The following is a 21468-nucleotide window of genomic DNA, read 5'->3' on the forward strand; positions in this document are numbered from 1 at the left end:
AGTAAAGTGATGGAAGGGTTGCCAGGGAAAGAGGTGGCCAGGCAGGGGTTTGCCTTCAGACCGAAGTGGGGAGAATGGCCCTCTACCACCAGTCTCATCCCAGGGGATGCCTCCCCTGTGTCTGTCAGCGCCTGTCTCCAGGTTCCCTCCCTTACAGCAGGCCTGGGAGGCCCTGGCAGCCGGCTCAGGGCAGTCTGGGGCCAGCAAGGGCTGTGATGGGAGAGAGTCCTGTGCTCCAAGGCGGGACTGGCTTGAGTGTTGGAACTGGAGACCGTCTTCTAAATTTTCCCTTTTTTGATTGAAGAAAAGGCAAAATGCAAAGATCTTAGTGTCTCATTCTGTTAGTTGTGATAAATGCATACAGCCACGAGCGCCCTCCCTAGCGATAAGGAATATTTGCATCCTCTAAAATCTCTGTGACTCTTCTAGCCAACCACACCCAGCCGCCCCAGAGGGCACATGCTCTGAAATCTATCATCGTCGATTAGTCTTGCTTTTTCTTATAGCATGGACTTTTTCATGTCTGGTTTCTTTTGCTCAACACAAGGTTTTTTTTTTTTTAATTAATTAATTTATTTATACAAGCACTGGGTACAGTCAGAAGCGCGGGAGGGTGAGAGATTTCACCAGAGCCAGAGCGGGGAGCAGAGCAGGCAGAAGGACCGAAGTCCACTGCTGAGGGGAGCAGCGGGCGGCAGGAGAGGTCTGTGCGCCATGTGGGACCCTCCTCCGGTGGCCGGGGAGCAGCTGGGGATCGAACCGGCGCCGCAGAGGCCTCGGGCAGCTTCACAACCCAGCGTTCAACCGCTGCGCCACCGGGGAGGCCCTCAACACAAGGTTTTTAAGATCCATCTATGTCAGTGAGTGAGCTGGCTTTCCTTTCTACTGCTCAGCAGCATAACAACGTGTGGTCCTGCCAGTTTGCCTCAACATTCACCTAGTGAAAGACATCCTGGGTGTTTCCAGTTTGCAGTGACAATAACTAAAGCTGCTCTAAACACTTCTCAACAACTCTTCTTGTGGATATATGTTTTTATCCCTCTTGGTAAATACCTAGCGATGGAATTGTTGAGCCATATGCTAAACATATGTGTATAGAAACCCGACAAACAATTTTCTAACATTTTTCACTAGACTAGCCAAGCAGGAGAGTGCCAATTGCTCCACATCTTTGCCAGAATCTGGTGTTTGGCTCTTTTAAATCTTAGCCATTGTAGAGGGTGTGAAATAGAATCTCATGGCTGTTTTAACTTGGGTTTCCCTGATGATGGAAGGAGCTGAGCATCCTGTCACGGGCTCACTGGGATGGCTGCGTCTTCACTTGTGGAGTCTGCTTGAGTATTTTGTCCATTTTCCATTGAGTGTTTTGTTTTTTTGTGGATAATGTATATAAATATGTGTTTTTAGTGTTTTCTGGATGCAGACCAGAATATGTGATACACCTTCCCTTGTCATTTTCTTAATGATGACTTTGAGCTTTTTACTTTTGATGAAATCCAACTTGGCGAATTTTATGTCATGTTTTGTGCTGTTGGTATTTTGCTTGAGGAATCTTTGCATGGCCACTAAGGAAGTGGTTGGGAGACTTTCTCATATAGATTTATATATCAGCCTTATTGTTGTAGCTTTTTCATTGAGGGTTATGTTCCAGCTCAAATTACTTTTTGTGTACAGTGTGAGATATAATAAGTGTTTCTTTTTTTCATACATTTCCTCGGTTGTTTTAGCACTGTTTATTGAAAGATTTCCTTTCTCCATTGATTTGCCAAGGTATCTTGACTGAAAAATTAGATGATGAAATTGAGGACAGGTGAGTTTATTTTAGGGTTCTCTGATCCATTCCATTGATCCTCATTCTATTCTTAACTCAGTACCACTGTGCTTGGTTAATGTCGTTTGGTTACTATGTTTATAGTAAGGTTTCAGATCAGGTGGTATGAATCATCCAAATTTGTTTTCCTTTTCAAGATAATTTTGGCTATGTTACAACCTTTGCATTTTCATGAAAATTTTAGAATCACCTTTTTCTGTTCATCTCTTTTATATCTAGAAGACGTCTCTGCTCAAATTTTGATTGAGATTGAACATATAGATCAATTCTCAGAGAATGGGTATCTTTGCAATATTGCTATTACAACTCGTATTTGCTTAATTTTCCTTTGATAGTCTTTCTAATGTTATATACTTTTTAGTACAAAGGTCATAAATGTTTTTCTTAAATTTATACCTCATTATTATATATTGCTTGATGCTATTGAACTTGGAACTTAAAAAAAATTAATTTTCCTATTTTAGCTGCAATATATCAAGATGCAATTGATTTTATGTAATGTTGACCTTGTATTCTATGCACTTGCTAAATTTACAGACCAGTTATTTTGCGATTTTTCTATGTAAACAATCATCTGTGAATGTTGAGTAGTTACTTCTTCCTTTCTTATTTTTGTGCCTTTGTTTTGTTTTCTTGCCTGATTGCTAGGATAAGTGCTTTTAAAGACCAGGACAATGTTGACCAGAGGGTGAACAAAAGTGGTGAAAGCAGTTCCCCTTATCTTATTTATAATGTTAGGGAGCAAAAGTTCATTATTGCATGATTAAAAGTTAATTTTTTCATAGATGCTGTTTTTGGTCATAGATTTTTTTTTTAAACAGATTGAGGAAGTTTCCTCTGTTCCCAGTTAAATTTTGTCAAATGTTCTTTCAGTATCTATTGAGATAATCAATAAAGTGTTTCTCCTGCATTCTGTTAATGCAGTCAATTACATTTGTTGATTTTTAAATTTTTTTGTTTTTTTGAATGTCAAACTAGCTTTACCTTCTTGGGACAGCTCTGCTATGTGCTATTGTTACCATAAATCTTACATGTGTAAACATTACAAAGCCTACAATACAATGTCAACATTTTTGCTTTAAATAGCCAGTTGTCCTTTGGAGGAGTTAAAAGAATAAATAAAGTTCTCTGTTAACCCACATATTTACTATTCTCAGTGACGTTCATTTCTTCATGTAGATCTGAGTTTCCATCTGTGTCATTTTTCTTCATCCTGCAGAAATTCCTTAAGCATTTCTTTTTTTAAAATATTTATTTATTTATGCATATAAGAGCTGGGGTGCAGGCCAGAGATGTGGGGGGTGAGAGGACCCACCAGAGACAGAGTGGGGAGCAGAACAGGCAGAGGTACTGAAACACACTGCTGAGGAGAGCAGTGGGTGAGTCAGGAGAGGCCTGCTGCGTGCCGTGTGTGCAGATCCCTGGCCGGGGATCAAACTCGTGCTGCAGTGGCTGCAGACAGCTTCATAGGTTGCGTCTTAACCCCTTGCGCCACCAGGGAGGCCCAAGCATCTCTTATAGGTACAGGTTTGATAGTGATGAGTTCTATTCTATTTTATCTGAAAATGTCTCCCCACCCCCCCCATTTTTCTGGCTTGAGTAGATCACTTCACATGATCCCACAGGTAACAAGAGAGAAACTTCCCCCCAACATTTTCTTTCTGTTGTTCAGATTGGGTAATTACTCTTTATTTGTCTTCAAGTCACTGTCCCTGTTTCTTCCAATCTGTTATTAAGCTCATGCAGTAACAAAATTCATTTCAGATATTATTCTCTTTAGTTGTAGAATTTCCACTGGACTCCCATTGTGGTTTTATTCTGTGTCAAATGAACTCAACTGTATCCACATTTCCCAGACTTGCTTCCCCCGAATGGTTCCAAATTAGAGTTGGTCAAAGGAGGAGCTTGCATGGATGTATAAGGCCGAAGGGAAGGGTGAACTCAAAAGCGAGTCCAGGGTATCAAGCACTGCTGTAGCTTGCTCTGGCCAGTGCTACCCATTCCTGGCACCCCTTCCTGGCACGGAGGAGCAGCCAGCTTCAAAGCCTCCCAGGTGTATGGGCTCTCTTTCAGTTTCTCTGAAGAGAAGAGGTGATGAAAGTTTGGTTTCTCTGCCCCTGGCAGTGAGCCGTCATCATAGGTCAGCTGGGCCACCAGCTGGATGACATGTAGGGAAAAATAACAAACAGGAACCCACAAAGACTGGAACCCACGTCTGTCTCACCACCTCTACCCACAGTGATATGGGCACACTGCAGAAGGTCAAGACCTGCACACGGAGCTGTGGACCCCAGTGCTGAAGCCTGCCTGCTTCTCGCACTCACATTTCTGAACATGGCCTGCCTGGCCCCGAAGGATTTTGAGTTTGTGGGTCCAGCTGGGTTTGCTGCTGCCTTGGTAATGGCACCACAGCTGCCTCTGGTGTCTAAAGGTGACGGGGGGCCTCCCTGGTGGCACAGGGGTTAAAGACAGCCGCTATCAAGCTATTGGCAGCCACTGTAGCACTAGTTCGATCCCCGGCCAGGGAGCTACCCACATGGTGCAGCAGACCTCTCCTGTCTCACCCGCTGCTCCCCTCAGCAGTGTATTTCAGTAGATCTGCCTGTTCTGCTCCCCACTCTCTTTGGTGAATCCTCTCATCACCCACACCTCTGGCCTATACCCCAGTTCTTGTATGCATAAATACATAAATCTTTTTAAAAAATAAAAAATAAAGGTGATGGGGAATAAGGACGCAGGTCAAGTGCCCAGGGGAAAAAGACAAAGCCTGCCAGGATGGCTTGAAGGTTACCAGACATTCCCACAATACTTGAAGAAAGCTTTCCTTGGCCTAGGTCTGAGATTGTGTTTACTGAAGAGCAGCCTTTCAGGTGAGACCACCACGGAGCTGAGATGGGGCTGGAGTGGACTGACAGGCAAGCGAGCAACAGGGCTGTTTGCACCTCTATTAAAAAAAGAAGTTAGGGAGGCAGCAGTTGGTAAGGAACAAAATGTAACAACAGATACAAGAGTGGCTGTTGTGACAGGTCAGAGCAGCAAGGGCCTGGACACTGCTGTAGCCACCTCCCCATCTCCCCACAGCCACAGCTCCTGGGTGCGAGAGTAAAGACATGAGCGAGGAGACTGCTGAGTTATGATAGAGTTGGAGGCGGGGAAGAGGCGAAAACAATGAATTTTTAAGATGGAATAGAAGGGTTATTCCAAAGAGACTCTTGGGGAACTCTTATGGTTGCAGACTGAGTTGAGAACTGAGGGCCAGTCCTCGAGAAAGGCCTCATTCAAAGTGGTCAAGAGGATGCTGTCTACAACCAATACACATGGGCTTCGCTCTGACCTTCTAGGTGGCTTTCGGCAAGCTTCTGGGCTCTCTGGATTTCCTCATCTGTAAACTGAAGCTAGGTTAGCACATCATAGACTGTGTTTGTGTGATAAAGTGCTTAGCCTGATTTCTAATTAATGTCAGCTGCCAGTCGTGGTAGTCGTGGTGGTAATGAGGGAGTAGAGAACTAGCTGGCTCAGGAGCTGGCCTGCCAGAGCTGGTTGGCAAGAGCTGGTTGTAAACTAGCAGACTGAGGCTGGGTGCTTGAGGGGGCAGAAAGCTGACAGGCAATGGCTGCTGGCTGCTGAGCTAGCAGGCAGAGGCTGGTAACCCTAAGAGGCATATAGAGGTACACAGCAGCTTGTGGTGGCTTCAGGCAAAGGTGGGTAGTGGAAAAGCACCAGAACGGGGAAAGTTCCCCATGAGAGATTATAAAAGTAAACCTACCCCAATAGTAAGGCGCACCTCCCTTGGACCCACTCCTGCTGTCAGGCATCTCTCTTGCAATAAACCTGAGCTTGCTAATCTTTAGTCCTGTGTGTCGGTGATTATTCCTCAGTTGCTGCAACACAAGAACCCACTCGATCGTGAACAGTAAAGTCTTCGTGCTGTGACATGTCCATCCTTGTCATTGTCATCATCACCCCACTTCTTTATGTGAAGGCACCACGCACCAGGACATCTTTGCTAGACTGCAAATTTAACCTGGTTTGTTAGCAGCAATGGGCACATTTCACAGGAAAGAGCAGAGATTTCAGGAGAAGTTCGGATGGCTTGCTTCTGGCAGGACTCTGCCTTGGTGGCTTTGAGAATCGTGAAGACAGCGTGAGAAACCCTGGTCACCAGAAGCAAGGCACAGAAGACCAATGACTCGCAGTTGGTCTGAATCTGATAGAGGATATCAACTCTGTCCTTGACTTGCCATAGACCATGTGCACGTTACATTTTTCATTATAGCCTGAATGCAAGTCTGACCCTCCGTGCTGTGGCATGCTGGGCTAGTGAGCGCTCCCTCATGTGGGGGTCCTGCTAGGATGAGGGGGAAAATGCATGGAAGAAAAACTCAACTTCTTTGGATGAGAAGGAGCTTCTGGCCTGACAGCAGCGATAGCGCTCAGTCTGCCTAAAGGAATCTCGTCTTGGTCCAGAGCTTTAAAAAAGCAGGCAGCTGCCACAGAAATCAGACACTGGTCCCAGCGAAAATCAGCCTGAATCCAAAAGGAAGGCAATGAATTGCTTTTCCTCCTCAATGCTTTCTTGTTTGGCTTCCATGGGGGTCTGTGTTTATGGAAGAACTTGGGTCTAATTGTTGCAGACAGATGCCTGTGTTCTTTTAGCTGAGGCAGATGGGCAACAGGAGGAGGAGGTGGGGGTGGCTATGAGGGAGGAGGTGACATTTGTAAATATGTCAAGGGACAATGCAATTCAGTGCAAATGCATTGGAATCTTTTAAATGAGAAGAGGCATTGATCTTATGTCACCGACGTGTGGCCTGTGAGGACAGCGCCTGCATCAGCGAGGGTCTCCATTCTGATTATGTGAAGGAAACTCAGCTACAGGGAGTAGAATTCCTTTCATCCTCTTCCTATATAACATGTTTTGCAAGAGCTGCTAACAATTTGCAAAATTAACTGTCACTTTTCTACTTTCCATCATAAACAACGAAAGGGCCAAATAGCAGTCAGCACAAGGAAGAAAGAGGCGTTGTAAATGGCTTGGCGAAACCACTGCCTTGCTCAGCGATCTCCAGAGACCCAGGTGGTGAGGTGAGCAATCCCCCCTTGGCCAAGACGGGGCCGACACACCCTTGGATGTACTCGCTACACCAGCGCTGCAGCTCCAGGCCACAGCAAGCGTTCTGTCTTAAGCTCTCATTCAGTGATATCCCTTGTCACCACCCCAAACCTCAGCTAGCGGTGATGCTGCCGCCCTGGCCCCAGGCCCCAGGCTCTTCCTCTCAAGCGCCTTACCCCATTGTCCAGCGGAACCTTCACGTCCAGGGAGAGAGAACCCGTCTCCCTGTTTATCATGGCTGTTCTCAGCTTCAAGAGGAAAGAAATGGTGTCAGTCCCTTGGCTCGCACTGGAGGGCAGGAGGTACTGAGATTTACTGCCCAGGTTGAAGAGATGCCTAAGAACACTTTTGGTTTTTCCCTTATTCCTGAGCAGAACACCAGGAGGGAAGATAGACTTGATTCTAAGATCCCTTTAGCTTGTAATTCTGCACATTCACCAAGCTATTGCGGACAGGCCGGCTAATGCTTGAGGGCCCAGTCACTGCTACAGACAGAGTGTGGCCAGTGTGGTGTGGGTGCAACCTGCAGGGCCCAGAATATCACTGAGACATCATTTCCTCGAGCAGGAGACACCACCACCAAAAGCCACAGGACAACATCACTAGGACTGAAACCTGTGGCTTGTAGCCATGATCTCATCCAGTGTCAGCCATCGTCGTGATCCAGGAAGGTGTCGTTGTATTTTTATATAAATAAAAGAAATGAAGACTTGCCCATTCTAGGAATTGCTGCTGGTTTGGGCTTGGAAAGTCTCTATCTGAAAGTGTTGTGGTCCTAGTTCGCAGCTTCCCTGTGGGTTGGCTGTAGAGCAAAGAAACGCATTTTCCCCCCACTTTCCACACTCACGATCTCAGCTCGGTCCTCCCACTCCACTTCGGAGAGATCCACGCTGTTGTAGTTAGGTTTGGGCTTCAGCTTCTTCCCCTCTCTATACTGGAACAGGTAGATCAGGGAGCAAAATGTGAAGTTAGCATAAGGCCCTGTTGCATCGCTTCTAGAAAGCCCTCATGAAATCAGAGACTCTCAGTGATTCCTCAAGGTCATCTGGGCCAAATTCCCACCCAAGCCTCCCTTGCCAATATTTGTGACAGATGGTCTGTCGGCCTCTGAGAGGCTGTTTCCCGTGACAAAGAGCTCCCTGTTTTGTGAGTCACCTAGTCATGGTTTGGACGGCTCTAATTGTTAGAAAGTTCTTCATGCAGAGCTGAAATCTGTCTCCCTCTAACTTTTTACCGGTTGGTCTTAGTTCTTTCTCTGGAGCTATACAGAATGTCTTCCACCTGACAACCCTTAAATTTTTGAACATGCTTGTCTCTGCTAAAACTTCACTTCTCCAGGTTAAACCTTCCCAGCTTGCAGATGTCTCAACGGCCCATGACTTTGTCAGTGTTACTCCCACAACTGAAGGCCAGGGACAGAAGTCAGTCTTTCAGATGGGGTTGGGCCGGTGGGGTGTGGGGTGTAAGCTGGGTGCCCAGAAAAGCACATGGTGTTCACTGCTGCCAGGCTCTGCCGGTTCCCAGATGCTCACTGTCCTGACAGCACAATCCAGGTCTCAGTCAATTGAGTACCCTTGGCCGCCACACGTGGTGCAGCTAAATTTCACCCTCGCAGTCTTACACTTGAGCAGAATATCTGGCAGAACTTTCATTGCATCCTTAATATATTTCATCTTGTTAGTTTCAGCCTATTGTTTTAGAAGAATACTTTCCGAGTACTAATTTTTTCACTTAATGCATTCACCACACCTTCCAGACTTCGTGGCATCTGCCTTCTGGGTTTTCATCTTGTTCATAGAATTTTTGAATGGGACAGAGCCAAGGACAGACAGATTCTGCAGTGCCTAATAAAGACCTCCCTGCAGCTTGACACAGAGCCGTTAATCAACACTCTATGAATGTTATTATTTTCTGGCCCCAACTTCTCTCTGTCTCACTCTTGGATGCCAAGACAGATATCGAGAGTTATCTGCGATTAGATCTTCCTAGGTTAATTTAGTAATCCGATCAAAAAGGAAGAGGATAGTTTATCATCAGGTTATGTCAAGAATTAATCACAACATGTCCTTTTAGCAGAAGGAGACCTCCTGCAGAGGCTTGGATGGTTGAAATCCTATCAGTGTGCATCTTATTTCTGCCAGATTTTTTTTTTTAAGAAAACATTTTAGGGCCTCCCTGGTGGCGCAGTGGGTTGAGCACCACGCTGTGAAGCTATCCGTAGCCTCTGCAGCACGGGTTCGATTCCTGGCCGGCCAGGGAGCAATCCACATGGCGCAGCAGACCTCTCCTGTCTCACCCGCTGCTCCCCTCAGCAGTGTCTTCGGTCCGTCTGCCTGTTCTGCTCTCTGCTCTGTCTCTGGCGAATTCTCTCATCCTCCCATGCATCTGGCCTGTACCCTGGTTCTTGTATAAATAAAAAAATCTTAAAAAAAAAAAAGTCAATAAAACTTAAAAAAAAAAAAAAAAAGCAAGCAAGTATTCTAATTTCTTGCCTGTCCAGATCTGTAGTAAAACAGCCGCAACAGAATCTGCTTTTGTTCTTCTTTTTTCACCTCACCCATGCTTGCATGAGGCTCCTGTTCTCATTTTAGGGGTGTGCACCCCCGTGACCACAGCACGGCCCTGCCACCCTCTATGTTGGACCAGGTGCAGTCTTCCCTTGCCTCCCTGATTCCCGAAGATCATTTTTGACTCTTCATATGAAAATCAGAACCCACTTGTTGACTTTTCATATTTTGGGTATAGAAGGATTTTAGGCCAAAAATGTGACTTTTGATCTTCTCTTTAAAAAAAAATCTTAATTTTTCTACCTAGATTCTTAAAGAATGATGATTTTTTTCTTCCCCCACCATCCCTTATATCTCCTTCTTCCATTCCTCTCCCTCAGAAACTGTACTTTGTCTGTTAGTGTCCACTGTTTTTTTTTTTTTTTTAATAAGTATCTTACTTTGTTGAGTTGTTCCCTATTTAAATGTCCAAGATATATCTTTGTCATCTTGACTTGCTTGGTCTCCCAGCTGTTCATCAGTCAACTCACACATTTTTGCCATCTCTCTCTTGCTAGATTATGAACAGTTTGAAAGCAGGACCCATGACTTACTCCCCCTACCCCCATTTTGCCCATTGGGTTCTTAAATGGAACCAATGTGTGTTTATTCTTTTTAACTTTGTATGAACTATCCCCGAATCCCATAGACACAAGATGCCAAGGTGAATAAAATCTGTACCTACCAGGGGTCGGAGGTCAGGATGTGAGAGGATGTAGCCATTGTTTGTGTTCAAAAAGGCATATCCATGCACCCCGAGCTAACAAAGACAGGTTGGGGAGCATTAGATCTGCTGTTTGTGTTGGAGAACTGGAGATCGAAGGGGTTTGGGGCCGTGGAACAGTTAAAGATGGCAGCTCACACAGCAGTGAGTTTTCCAAAAAGAGTTATAACCGGGCCAGCACCATGCTTCTAGCTATTAATTTAAATTCCTTTCCAAAACTCTTACTGTGGATAGCAGCCATCACAATGCCTGTCATCACCCGGTTGCTTTCTTAACACACGTTTGACGTGCTTTGAGGATATAATCTCGTTTACTCCCCAAATAGGATGGCAAATTGAGACATGGAGACATCGGGAACAGAAGAACTTGCTGAAGGCCAGAGGAAAGGCCAGAGCGGGTGATGGGGGAGGGCCCCAAGCTGCTGTTTCTGTGCCCGCACTGCCTGGGGCAAGAGGGTGTGGTGCAGGCCCAGCTCCGGGCTGTGCTGCCTGCAGAGAGGCTCCTGACCCTAGTGGGGCTGCTCCTAGGGGACCTGTAACCCCGGCTCGGGGACCTGCCCCAGGCTCACCTTGTACCTGGGGGCCAGCTTCATCAGCTCTCTGAGGGCCACGTCGGAGCCCACCACGCCCAGGAGAATGCCGTGCGATCGCTGGAAGGGAAAAGGCCAGGGTCAGAGGAGACCTGGCCTTGCCGTGTGGGGGACTGTGCTGGCCCTCAGCTTTTGCAGGGCTTGGAAAAGGAAGGCACTCAGGCCTTTACATTCTCTGCACTTAGAGAGCACTGCGGGATAAAAATCCAGGGGAGGCCCTGGAGGTATCTCAACTGCTGGGAAGATTAATGTCCAATGTTAATATTTAAATAAATATATTTAAGTGGAAATATTTAAATATTTAAGTGGAAATATTTAAATGAAATACAAAGTCGAATGAAATATTAATCTTTATAGAGGAGACTCAAGTATCTGGATCCAAGGGGCCCTGATCTGTCGATGTGCTCAGATACACAAGGCCTCTGACCAGATGGAGTATGGGGGTTCTAGAAATTCCCTCACCAGGGTTTGTCCATCCTGGTAGGTTAAGTGTAGTTTTGCTAGAAGGCTGGCCGGTGACCCCTCTAGCTCTGTATCCCCCAGGCAGAGCAGCGGGATAACCCCAATCTGTCTGAGCAGATTCACTGAAGGCCCGTGGGGAATGCCCCTCCAACCCCTTCACCCAACCAAGAGATTCTGAAGCAGCTAGTTGAGCATGGGGCCTGGAATCTGCATTTAAACCCTCCCAAGAGCCTCCCTGGTGGCGCAAGGGGTTAAGCACAGCACTGTGAAGCTAACCACAGCCTCTGTGGCACGAGTTCGATCCCCAGTCGGCCAGGGAGCAACCCACATGGCACAGCAGACCTCTCCTGACTCGCCCGCTGCTCCCCTCAGCAGTGTATTTCAGTCCATCCACCTGTTCTGCTCCCCACTCTGTCTCTGGTGAATCCTCTCACCCCACACAGCTCTGGCCTGCACCCCAGTTCTTGTATGCATAAACAAATATTTTTAAAAATTAAGAAATAAACCCCTCCCAAGGTGGTTCTGATGCCCACTGGCCTAAGAATGCCAGCAGGTGCCCCTCGTTCTAGCCCCTGGTTCTAGCCCCCGCTGCAGCTTCTTAGGGAACAGCTACTCACCGTCTCATTCTTTTTGCTGAAGAGAGGCATGGCCACAGTGGTGAGGAGCATCCGGCTCTGGGTCTGTGAGGTGAAGAGCTGCCAGGGGGACGAGCAGAGGACAGCAGGTTGAGGGGCCACAGACTGGGGGACCCTCAGTCCTATGTCTGCTAGTGTCACCCTCCCATGGAAGGAAGAAACCCCATGTGAGGTTTTCCTGCCCCACAAAAGAAGAACTGGCAGAAATGCTGGACGAGGGAGGCGGGCTGGACAGGGGGCCCTGGCGGACATCACTTAGCAAGGATAGTTCTAGGCTTGAAGCTCAGCTCCCAAGTAGGCTCGCCAAGCTCTCTCACCCCAACCACGTTAATGCCGAGCATGCAGCCTTACAGGCCCATCCCACGGGTGCCCAGAAACATGTGTGGAAGTCTCCACTGTGCACTTGAGGCTGGCACAAACTACAGTTAAGAGGAAGGACAGGGGGCCTCCCCGGTGGCGCAGTGGTTGAGCGCTGGGTTGCGAAGCTGCCCGCGGCGTCTGCGGCGCCAGTTCGATCCCCGGCTGCTCCCCGGCCACTGGAGGAGGGTCCCACATGGCACGCAGACCTCTCCTGCCGCCCGCTGCTCCCCTCAGCAGTGTACTTCGGTCCTTCTGCCTGCTCTGCTCCCCGCTCTGGCTCTGGTGAAATCTCTCACCCTCCCGCGCTTCTGACTGTACCCAGTGCATGTATAAATAAATAAATTAATAAATCTTTAAAAAAAAAAAGAGGAAGGACGGGGTGCACAGCCATCTGCAAACACAGGTGCCCATATGAGGGGCTGCAGAGCAAGGGCAGGCTGTGGTATAGTTGTAGTCGGCCATGGGGTCACACCCGGGACAGGCCCACAGCTGTTTCTGCACTCAGAACACCAGCGCCGGCTGATCCCCACCCTCTGAGTCGGCCCGCTTGCCTGACCGCTTCATTTCGCATGCCCACGCCAGCCACTCTGGAAGGGGGCTCTGCAGGGTCATCCTACAAAGATAGACCCCCACCCAGCGGAGCACCCAGCTGCATTGATAAGTCTGAACTTCATCAGGATCAATGAAAGGGTCTGCTGAGCCATAGGCTTCCACGTAGACTTGGAGAATTTCTTGGAGAATGAAGAACTTTTTACCCTCTAGTCTCTTCCCCTTCCTAATCTGAAGTTTTAGTTTGGAGTTTGGCAGCAAGGTTTTCTGGAAGTGAGTGGTCCCAGTAGCTAGAGTTCCACTGGCCACTTGGACAAAGAGGACACTTGGGGTGGCCAAGGGGATTACAGGGAGGACCCCAGGTTCCCACGGACCAGGGAGTTCCTTGCCAGGCCTGGACCTGCCAGCTCCAGACATCTCTGACGTACGGGGAATACACTTGTCTCTCACTGAAGCACCAGTTCCAGGTCTCTCTAAGACCCAGACTAACATGTCATCACAGAAGCAGGCGGCCGCCCATGTGATGTGATTTGAGAGGTGCCGGGGGGGTTCTTCTTCCCCCAAATATCTCATCCATCCCTCTGCCCCCTATGTCTGCTCTGTTGTATAAGTCAGTGCCGCCCACAGGCAGGCTCTGAGGATGCAGGGGCTGCAGGGCAGGACTGGTGAATCTATGTTTTTGCAGTGTCTCCTGCGGCGTGGCGCTCTGCTCACCCTCTCCTGACTGGGAGTCACCTCTTACCCCTCACCCCCCTGGGTTCCCTAATGCTGGAGCAGTCGTGGGCCCCACCTTGCTGTCCATGTAGGCTTCTGTCCAGATGACGTCATGGTCGTGGTTGATGACCATGGGGCGGCTGAGCACGTGCAGGTACTCCATCACGTTCTCCTGGGTGTCAGCCAGCGTGGAGATCTGTGTGTAGTAGCCTGGAGGAGAGGAAGGGACCTCTCTGCCATGCCCTCTCCAGGGCCCAAGCTCTCTCCACCCACCGCTGATGGCTTGTGACTGGGCCTTTCACTGGGAACTGCTCTGGGCCAGGAACTAGACCCCCAAGCTCATCCCTCCTGGTACAGTGGGGGAGGTGGAAACTGGAAGCCAGTGGTGCTGTGGGGGTACAAAGACTGTAGCCCTGTCCCAACTTGGGGGAACTCGAAGGGCCTTCCCATTCCAGAGCTGCCACGAGGATAGCAGACCCTCAAATGCGAGGGCCTTGAAGGTCAGCTTCTCCCACTGAAAATGCCATCCTGCTCACTTCCTTCAGGGGGTGTTCCACGAGTACACCCTCCTGCATGTACCTCTGGCTGGTGGTGTGTTTGGGGAGCTCGTTTTAAGTTAGCCACACACACCACTACCCCCCACCGCCTTCTCTTCTCCATGACACTGTCCTTCCTCAGCAGCAGGGAGGGGCGCTGTAAACTATTCTGTAGCCACAGTGAGAGTTAACAGAGCAAATGCCTTACGAGGCTGTGAATGTCGCAGTGCGTGTTTATCTCTGTGCATTTCAGAAAATGGAACAGCTTTCAGTTCCCAGCTGCCTCTGGTCTCAGGCCCTTTGAATGCGCTATTCCACCTGTCTGGAATACCCCTCTCAGCTCCTTATGTCTGATCACTCCTATGCATTCTTTATGGCTCAGTTTAAAGACCCCTTCCTTCAGGAAGCCCTCCTGGCTGTCCCCAAATGGAGTAAACCTTTCCCCCATCTTTCCTCAGCTCCCTGTGTGGTCTGTGACCCTCTGCCTTGATAGAACATTTCAGATTTTATCATCATTGATAGTTTATTTGTTTGTCTCCCCTGCTGGACATTAGCAAAAGTAAGATTGAGCTCATCCTGAAATCCAGTTGATTCTGGAAACTTTGCTAGGCACACAGTAGATGTTCAATAAATTTTGGCTGATTTAAGAAAACCCAACTTGGCATCATGAGGTCCAAGGTTTTGGTTCTGGCTAGAGAGAGAAGAACCGTTTGCACAGAGAACATTATTCTGCAGAAAACGATGACTGTCTGTTTTTTGTCTGAGAGCAGAACCAGAGTAAGCAGGTTTAATTAGGAGTAAAAGGAATGGAGGCTGGGCATAGGAGAGCACGTATATTTAAAATGCCAATCCAGCCCCTGGCTCCTTTTGTCTCCTGTACTGTGGTTTGTGTAAGATTTTTTTCTGAAAACTACTTCTCTTTTCTGCAAAGATGGATGACCTCTAAGTTCCATTTCAGGTGGCCCTAAGATTTGTGTCCCTGCAGGAGTCATCATATATTTATGCAAGTTTACATGGAACAATCTACACATTGTCTTGCTTTTCCCAAGTAAGAAGGAGGGTAGATACTGAGGCTCCCCGCACAGCATCGCCCCTCCACAAGGCCCCAAGAAGGCTGGGGTGATGCCCCCTGCCTGTGCTCAGGTGCAGGCTCAGGTGCTCTGCTCAGCAGTTCCTCACCTTTGTTGTTGCATGCGATCCACTTCAGACGGTCAGCGAAAGTCACTTCTCTCCCAATAAGGTAAGTGAACACTCGGACCTAGTCCACAAGACACAGAGGAACTCAGCAGCCCTAATGCTTGGCCGTGAGTGGTGTTAACATAATCTGTGGGAGTCTTAATGTCAGGCATTCGTGGCCTTTGGGTTCTTCACTCTCATTCCTTTTGATTCAGAAAGGACCCTGAGGCCCGGGCAGCAGCAGGACTTGCTGGGACCCTGGTAGACAAAGGCAGGTTCACAGCCTGGCTGTTTCTGTGAGTCAATACCATATTCCGAGCCCTGTCGCGCCAGTCCTCGCTGCCTCGGCCACTGTAATTTGGAACAGCAATATTGGACATACGACCTGAATGATCACTGATGGTTTCAGGGCAGGCCTGGAACTTGGGCTCCTGCCCCTGGCTATCTCCTCCATGCCAGTGGGGGAACTCCCCTCTGGGCTCTGCCCCTCCCTCCTTTACCTTCACCCAGAAAGTAACCTTGCGGTCTGGCCAGTTGTACTTCTCCAACACCGGCTCATAGTCCTCCACGGCCCCGTCGGTGATCAGCATGATGGCCTGGCTGCAGAGGCTCCCTCGCCTGGCCTCCTGGAACTGTGTGGGGAAGGCGCAGACACCACGACCCTGGTCATGAGCTGCTACTGTCCCTGAGACCTGGCCCCCAGCTGTGTCACCCTCCCCTGGGCACCTCCTGGGTAGGGCACCTGCTTCAAGATCTCAAAGGCTTCACTCAGGGCTTGGTTCACGATCCCCACACCTTTGACCATCAGCTCATCCACCAGTTGTTTGAAGTGCTGTTACCGGTAGGAAATTAGAGGAGGGTCAGTGCATTGAGTGCGCAAAGGAACTTTCATCTTTGATCTTAATTTCAGAGGCCGTTTAGAGTATTTCCCAGAAGGGCACATGGCAGGACCTGCCTCTCCATGACCATGCTGGTTTCACAGCTGGACCCCTGCAGATGTTCTCAAACACCCTCAAGGTAGAGCGAGGGTGCGCCCACCTAGCGGGGAGGACAGGCCAGCCAGTGCCAGGGCCCCCGGGCCCCCAGCCTCCTCAGCACTCCCGCCTTCACCCCAACAGAGCAGTTCACGGAAGAAACCATGAAGGCTGCCGGGGGCTCTAGACACCTTCCCAAGGCAGGACTCAAAAGCAAGCGAAACCCAGGTCCCCCGTCACAGGAGGATCTGTGCTGTGCGAAGTCTCCCTTAAAAAGAGTCTCCACATCCTGTCCTCCAGGGACTCAACCCCGGGGGTTGGAATTTCTCCATTTAAGGAAGCGCCTCAGGATGACTGACACATTGGGGAGGCCCTGAGGGTCCAGAGGGAAGGACAGTCCTGAGTAAGCCTGATCGCCCGGAGACGGGGTCAGCAGAGAGCCGGGGGGACCAGAAAAGGGGCCTGCACAGACAGCTCCGGAGCACTGGGCCCCCCGGGGGATACTCACCTCTCGGTTGTCTCGGTCTGCCTGGACCAGGGTCCCCTTGAAACAAGGCTCAACGTAGTGGATGTAGTCGTTGTACTGCAGGCCGCGGGAGGGGAGGACACGCTGGTCAGTCCAGAAAGTCAAGGTCCAGCGACAAAGCTCAGGCCACCCACAGAGCAGCCAGGGCTTGGGGGCCCTTGGGGATTCCCTGGGCTTTAGGAACATTTCTGAGTAGAGAGAAGGCCTTAATTCTAAAAACTCTCCTTCAAATCCTGGTCTTGGGCTTTGTTCTCATCGCCCAATACCCATCCCTCAGGCGCATAGGAGAGTGAAGTCACTGCAGGATTCCTTTGGTCTCTGTCCCCAAGGCCAGACTGAGTCTTTCCCCCCCGGAATCCCAGAGACTCCCACATGCAGACCCTGCTCCCCAGGGTATGGCTCCGTGCTGGGAACTACTTTCCCCTGCATTTATGAAGAGGTTCCTTTAGCTACCAACAGGCTGAGAATCGGATGGAAAATGCTACTGCCCTCTTTTTCTCTTTCTTTTTTTTAAAGATTTATTTATTTATTCATACAAGAGCTGGGGTACAGGCCCGAGGTGTGGGGGTGAGAGGACTCACCAGAGACAGAGTGGGGAACAGAACAGGCAGACTGACTGAAATACACTGCTGAGGGGAGCAGCGGGCGTGACAGGAGAGGTCTGCTGCACCATGTGGGTTGCTCCCTGGCTGGCTGGGGAACGAACTGGTGCTGCAGAGGCTGCGGATTGCTTCATAGTGCGGAGCTTAACCCCTTGAGCCACCAGGGAGGTCCTGCCCTCTTTTTCTTAACCACCATGCTTCCCACAGTTACATTTCAAATCTTCATACCCTTCATCTGCCTTCTTAGAGCAGAGGAAAGAAGGGGAGCTGGTGGTGGCATCATGGTGGAGCTGCATGCTCCACGGAGAATGTTGGGGTGTGCTGAGGGGAATGTTGGGAGTGAATGCTCCCCATAACTGCTACTCCCCAAACATCTGGAGAAGTGGAGGGGGGCCAGAAGTGTTGGGCAGGAGGGCAGGTACCCCACTTTTGCAGAGTGAGGGATCATGCTTTCTATAGCTGTCCTGGGGCTGCTGCAGGTTGGGGCCAGGGATGGAGAGGAGGTCCAGGTGGGTCCAGGAGAGCAGCTCAAGGGTGAGGGGGGCCCTTCTCACACCCCAGAATGACCACCTTGAAGTTAGACCATTTTGCTTTGGTATTCCTTTGCTAGATAGATAAGTAAATGCCACCGATTATAAGAATTTTCAGCAGTGTGACAGGCTGGTAGGGGGGAGTTTTGGGTCAGGTGGCCTCCAAGGTGGCTGTCACTCTACCTCCCGGAGGGACTGCATCACATGCTTTCACTGCATTGGAAGGCCTGCTCCAAACATGTCTCTGCCCTTTCATAGTTCCCCACATTCCTGTCTAGAGGCAGACGGGGCTGCCATGAAAGCAGAAAGGCGCCTGTCCTGCTCCAGGCCCCCGGCACCTACCTACCCCTTTCTCCTGATGTGTCTGGATTTGGGTGGAGGAAGCAAGTGGGAGAAGCGGGGGTGTGTGATAAAATTCGTCCTGCCGCTGAGCACGCAGACTGATCCAGCGGAGGATGTGGGAATAGGGACAAATCGGGTATTTACTCAGGAGCTGTGGTTCTTAGTCTTTCTCCTATCCCAGACTCATCTGAGAAGTTGATAGGCTGTAGGGGCTCCGAGAAATGGGCATTCCCACTTTCATAATATTGCAGAAACTTTACAGACTTCTGAAGTCCTTCCTCTGTGCAAACCTAGGTGAGGTGCCCCAGCTTCAGAGGAGAAAAAATCATTCTATAGTCTAAAGTATCAAGTGCAAGTATAGGTTGTTTTGTGCAAGCAGCAGGATTTTTTTTTTTTTTTTTTGTGGGACCCTCGCCGGTGGCCGGGAAATGAACTGGCGCTGCAGAGGCTGCGGGCAGTCTTGCAGCCCAGCATTCAACCGCTGCGCCACCAGGGGAGGCCCAGCAGCAGGATTTTTTTTCTAGAACAAAGCAGAGCTATTCTAGAACAGGAAAGAACATTTACCGCAATGATATTGACAAAGTCATTCTCTCCCAGGGTATCCAAGATGGTGGAGATAGTATGCTTGGCAATCGTCGCCCGCAGCCCCTTCATGCTGCCACTGGTGTCCACCAGGATCACGATGTCTTTGGGAGAAGTGGCGGCTTGAATGTACCTTTTGTGGAAAGAAAATATAGGCCAACAATGGGCAGACCAAAGCCAAAACACTGCACGTTGGAGGCTCTGCCATTTCTATTCAGATTCTGGTTCAAGTGTATCCAAAGTTCAGGTCGATGCCCTGTTGACGCCAGGTTTTATCATGACCCATCATGACTCAGCATGTTCTGAAGGATTTTGACTTCAGTAGCTGGAATGTCTGTCTAGTGGGCCTGCCTGTCAAGCCCTGGGGGTCACATTTGGCCTCTGCTTTGGCCAAGTCAGGTCCTGGAGGGGCAGGCAGCAGGAAGAGAATGAGTAGGATTCCACCCTCTGATTGTTCCAAGTCTGCCCAGGGAGGAGTATCGAGGGAGATGGCTAATGTGGAGACAGTTCAATGGGGTAAGACAGACAAATATGAGCGGCCTGGAGCAAGGGCAGCTGGAGAGAAAAAGGAATGCAGCGGCAACTCTCCTGTTCTGGTGGTGTCTTCTACATACCTAAGCCCTTGGATGGTGGTGGGGGCAGGCAGGAGCTGGAGGAGAGCATGGCAAAACCCAAAGGTTAGAAAACAAATGCACCCCAGAGACCTCTCCCCGGGTGCTCTTACCAGCCTCGATTTCGGCAGTCGAAGGCAATGACCCCATTCTCATCTGGTGTCCATTTGATGCCTAGGGAAACAAAACCTGGTTCTTGCACTAGTTCATTGAGGCTGTTCCAAAGCCCTTGGCTGGCTGCTGACATCTAGGGTGACCATGACGCCCTTGCAGGGTATGGGACCACTAGATCATACCCTGTAAACTGAGGCAGCAGGGGAGAAGGGAGGCCTGCTCTCTGGAGGGATCCTCACCACCCAGGCTGTCCAGATCAAGAGCTGGGGCTCATTGCACAGGTAGAACCCCCATACATGGAGCCTGGGACTTATTTTTAGACTAACCCTCCAAGAGAGGTTGAGATTGGCTTCTCCAGCCTTTGGACACAGAAGGGTCTTTTAGCAAATTTCTGGTTTCTGTCTCAGAAAAACAAGGCAAATTTAAGGCTTTCTGGATGGTGTGCTAAAATATGATAATGATTGGAGGGAGATGGAAGGAGAATTAATTTAAATGGGAGTAAACAAAGGTAGAAGTCTGGCAAACATGGTGGCAGATATTTTTGTCTTCTATTTTTATTTGTGGCTAGGGAGCTTTCCCATTGTATCTGTTACACTGGTGCTGATCACATAGTAACTTGTGACTTTTCCTACCATGGGACACTTCCAGTGGGTCTGCCTTATTTTTGCCTTACTTCTCCAACTAGAGTGAAAACTTGAGATGAAAAATTGCTCTGTCCTTTGCATCACCCACAGTGCTTTTCATAGGATGAGCTCAATGTGGGCATTCGGGGGCTGCTTACCATGGTGTTTGATGGTTTCATTCAATCATTCAATAGCTATTTATTGAAAACAGGCGTATCTGGCCTCCAGCACAGGTTAAGCGCCACGCTGTGAAGCTGTCCGCAGCCTCTGCAGCGTGGGTTCAATCCCCAGCTGGCCAGGGAGCAACCCACATGGAGCGGCAGACCTCTCCTGCCTCGCCCACTGCTCCCCTCAGCAGTGTCTTTGGTCCGTCTGCCTGTTCTGCTCCCCACTCTGTCTCTGGTGAATCCTCTCACCCTCCCACAACCCTGACCGGTACCCCAGTTCTTGTATAAATAATAAATCTTAAAAAAATAAATAGCTCAGGAAGAAAAAAAATGAATGATTTCTTTAAGAAAAAGAAAAAGAAAAAGAAAACAGGCATATCATGTTGTGAGGAGTGCCAGGCTGGCCAGGAGGGCCAGCTCCTTCCCTGGGCCTGCATGTTGCGCTTCTTCCTTGTTCCCAGAGAAGAAGCCGAGACGACCAACGTCCTCACCTGGATAGATCCTGAAGAACCCAGTGGAACTGCCGAAATACTGCCAGGTCAGTGTCGGGTCTCTCTGGAAATTCTCCACAAAAACAGCATTCAAGGCCTCAGACATGTAGACTCCATTTAAAATATCTGGGTCTGAAAAGGGACATTACAGAGGAACTGCAGGGCCTGAATCGCAAGCAAGCCCTGCCGCTGAACCCGCAGCCCGCGCTGTGTCCATGCTCCCCTCTGCTCTCCCGGGCCAGCCACACTCACACCCTCTAGCCCAGGGACACCGAGTTTCCCCCTAGGCTTGTGGAGGAGAATTTCTTTTCTCCTCCTTTGCTGAGGTTGAAGAATCAATTTAGCATCCTGCCTGGCTTCTCAGGAAAATGGAGGCAACCCTTTAAAATCCAGCACCAGGCGTCCCTGGTGGTGCAAGGGGTTAAGACACAACCTATGAAGCTGTCTGCAGCCCCTGCAGCATGAATTCAATCCCCGGCCAGGGAGCTACCCACATGGCACGGCAGACCTCTCCTGACTTGCTTGCTGCTCCTCTCAGCAGTGTATTTCAGTAGATCTGCCTGTTCTGCTCCCCACTCTGTCTCTGGTGAATCCTCTCACTGTCTGCACCTCTGGCCTGTACCCCAGCTCTTGTCTGCATAAATAAATACATCTTTAAAAAAATAAAATAA

The 21468-nt window shown here is 49.4% G+C and overlaps 1 protein-coding gene across 1 annotated transcript in view; it reads right to left on the minus strand.

Moving 5' to 3' along the window:
• The window catches only part of CACNA2D4 (calcium voltage-gated channel auxiliary subunit alpha2delta 4), a gene marked incomplete at both ends in the record, with an annotated part of 85018 nt that overhangs the window by 55168 nt on the left and 8382 nt on the right, over positions 1-21468 (minus strand). The window contains 13 exons of the mRNA XM_084256112.1: positions 7121-7192; positions 7792-7878; positions 10176-10250; positions 10783-10863; positions 11883-11960; positions 13600-13733; positions 15239-15317; positions 15754-15867; positions 15978-16067; positions 16718-16792; positions 18774-18924; positions 19516-19576; positions 20798-20929. Coding sequence (XP_084112238.1) covers positions 7121-7192; positions 7792-7878; positions 10176-10250; positions 10783-10863; positions 11883-11960; positions 13600-13733; positions 15239-15317; positions 15754-15867; positions 15978-16067; positions 16718-16792; positions 18774-18924; positions 19516-19576; positions 20798-20929 — 1229 coding nt within the window. The remainder of the gene's footprint in view (positions 1-7120; positions 7193-7791; positions 7879-10175; positions 10251-10782; positions 10864-11882; positions 11961-13599; positions 13734-15238; positions 15318-15753; positions 15868-15977; positions 16068-16717; positions 16793-18773; positions 18925-19515; positions 19577-20797; positions 20930-21468) is intronic.

The sequence above is a fragment of the Talpa europaea genome (genome assembly GCF_964194135.1).
Source record: "Talpa europaea genome assembly, chromosome: 15".
NCBI lineage: Eukaryota > Metazoa > Chordata > Mammalia > Eulipotyphla > Talpidae > Talpa > Talpa europaea.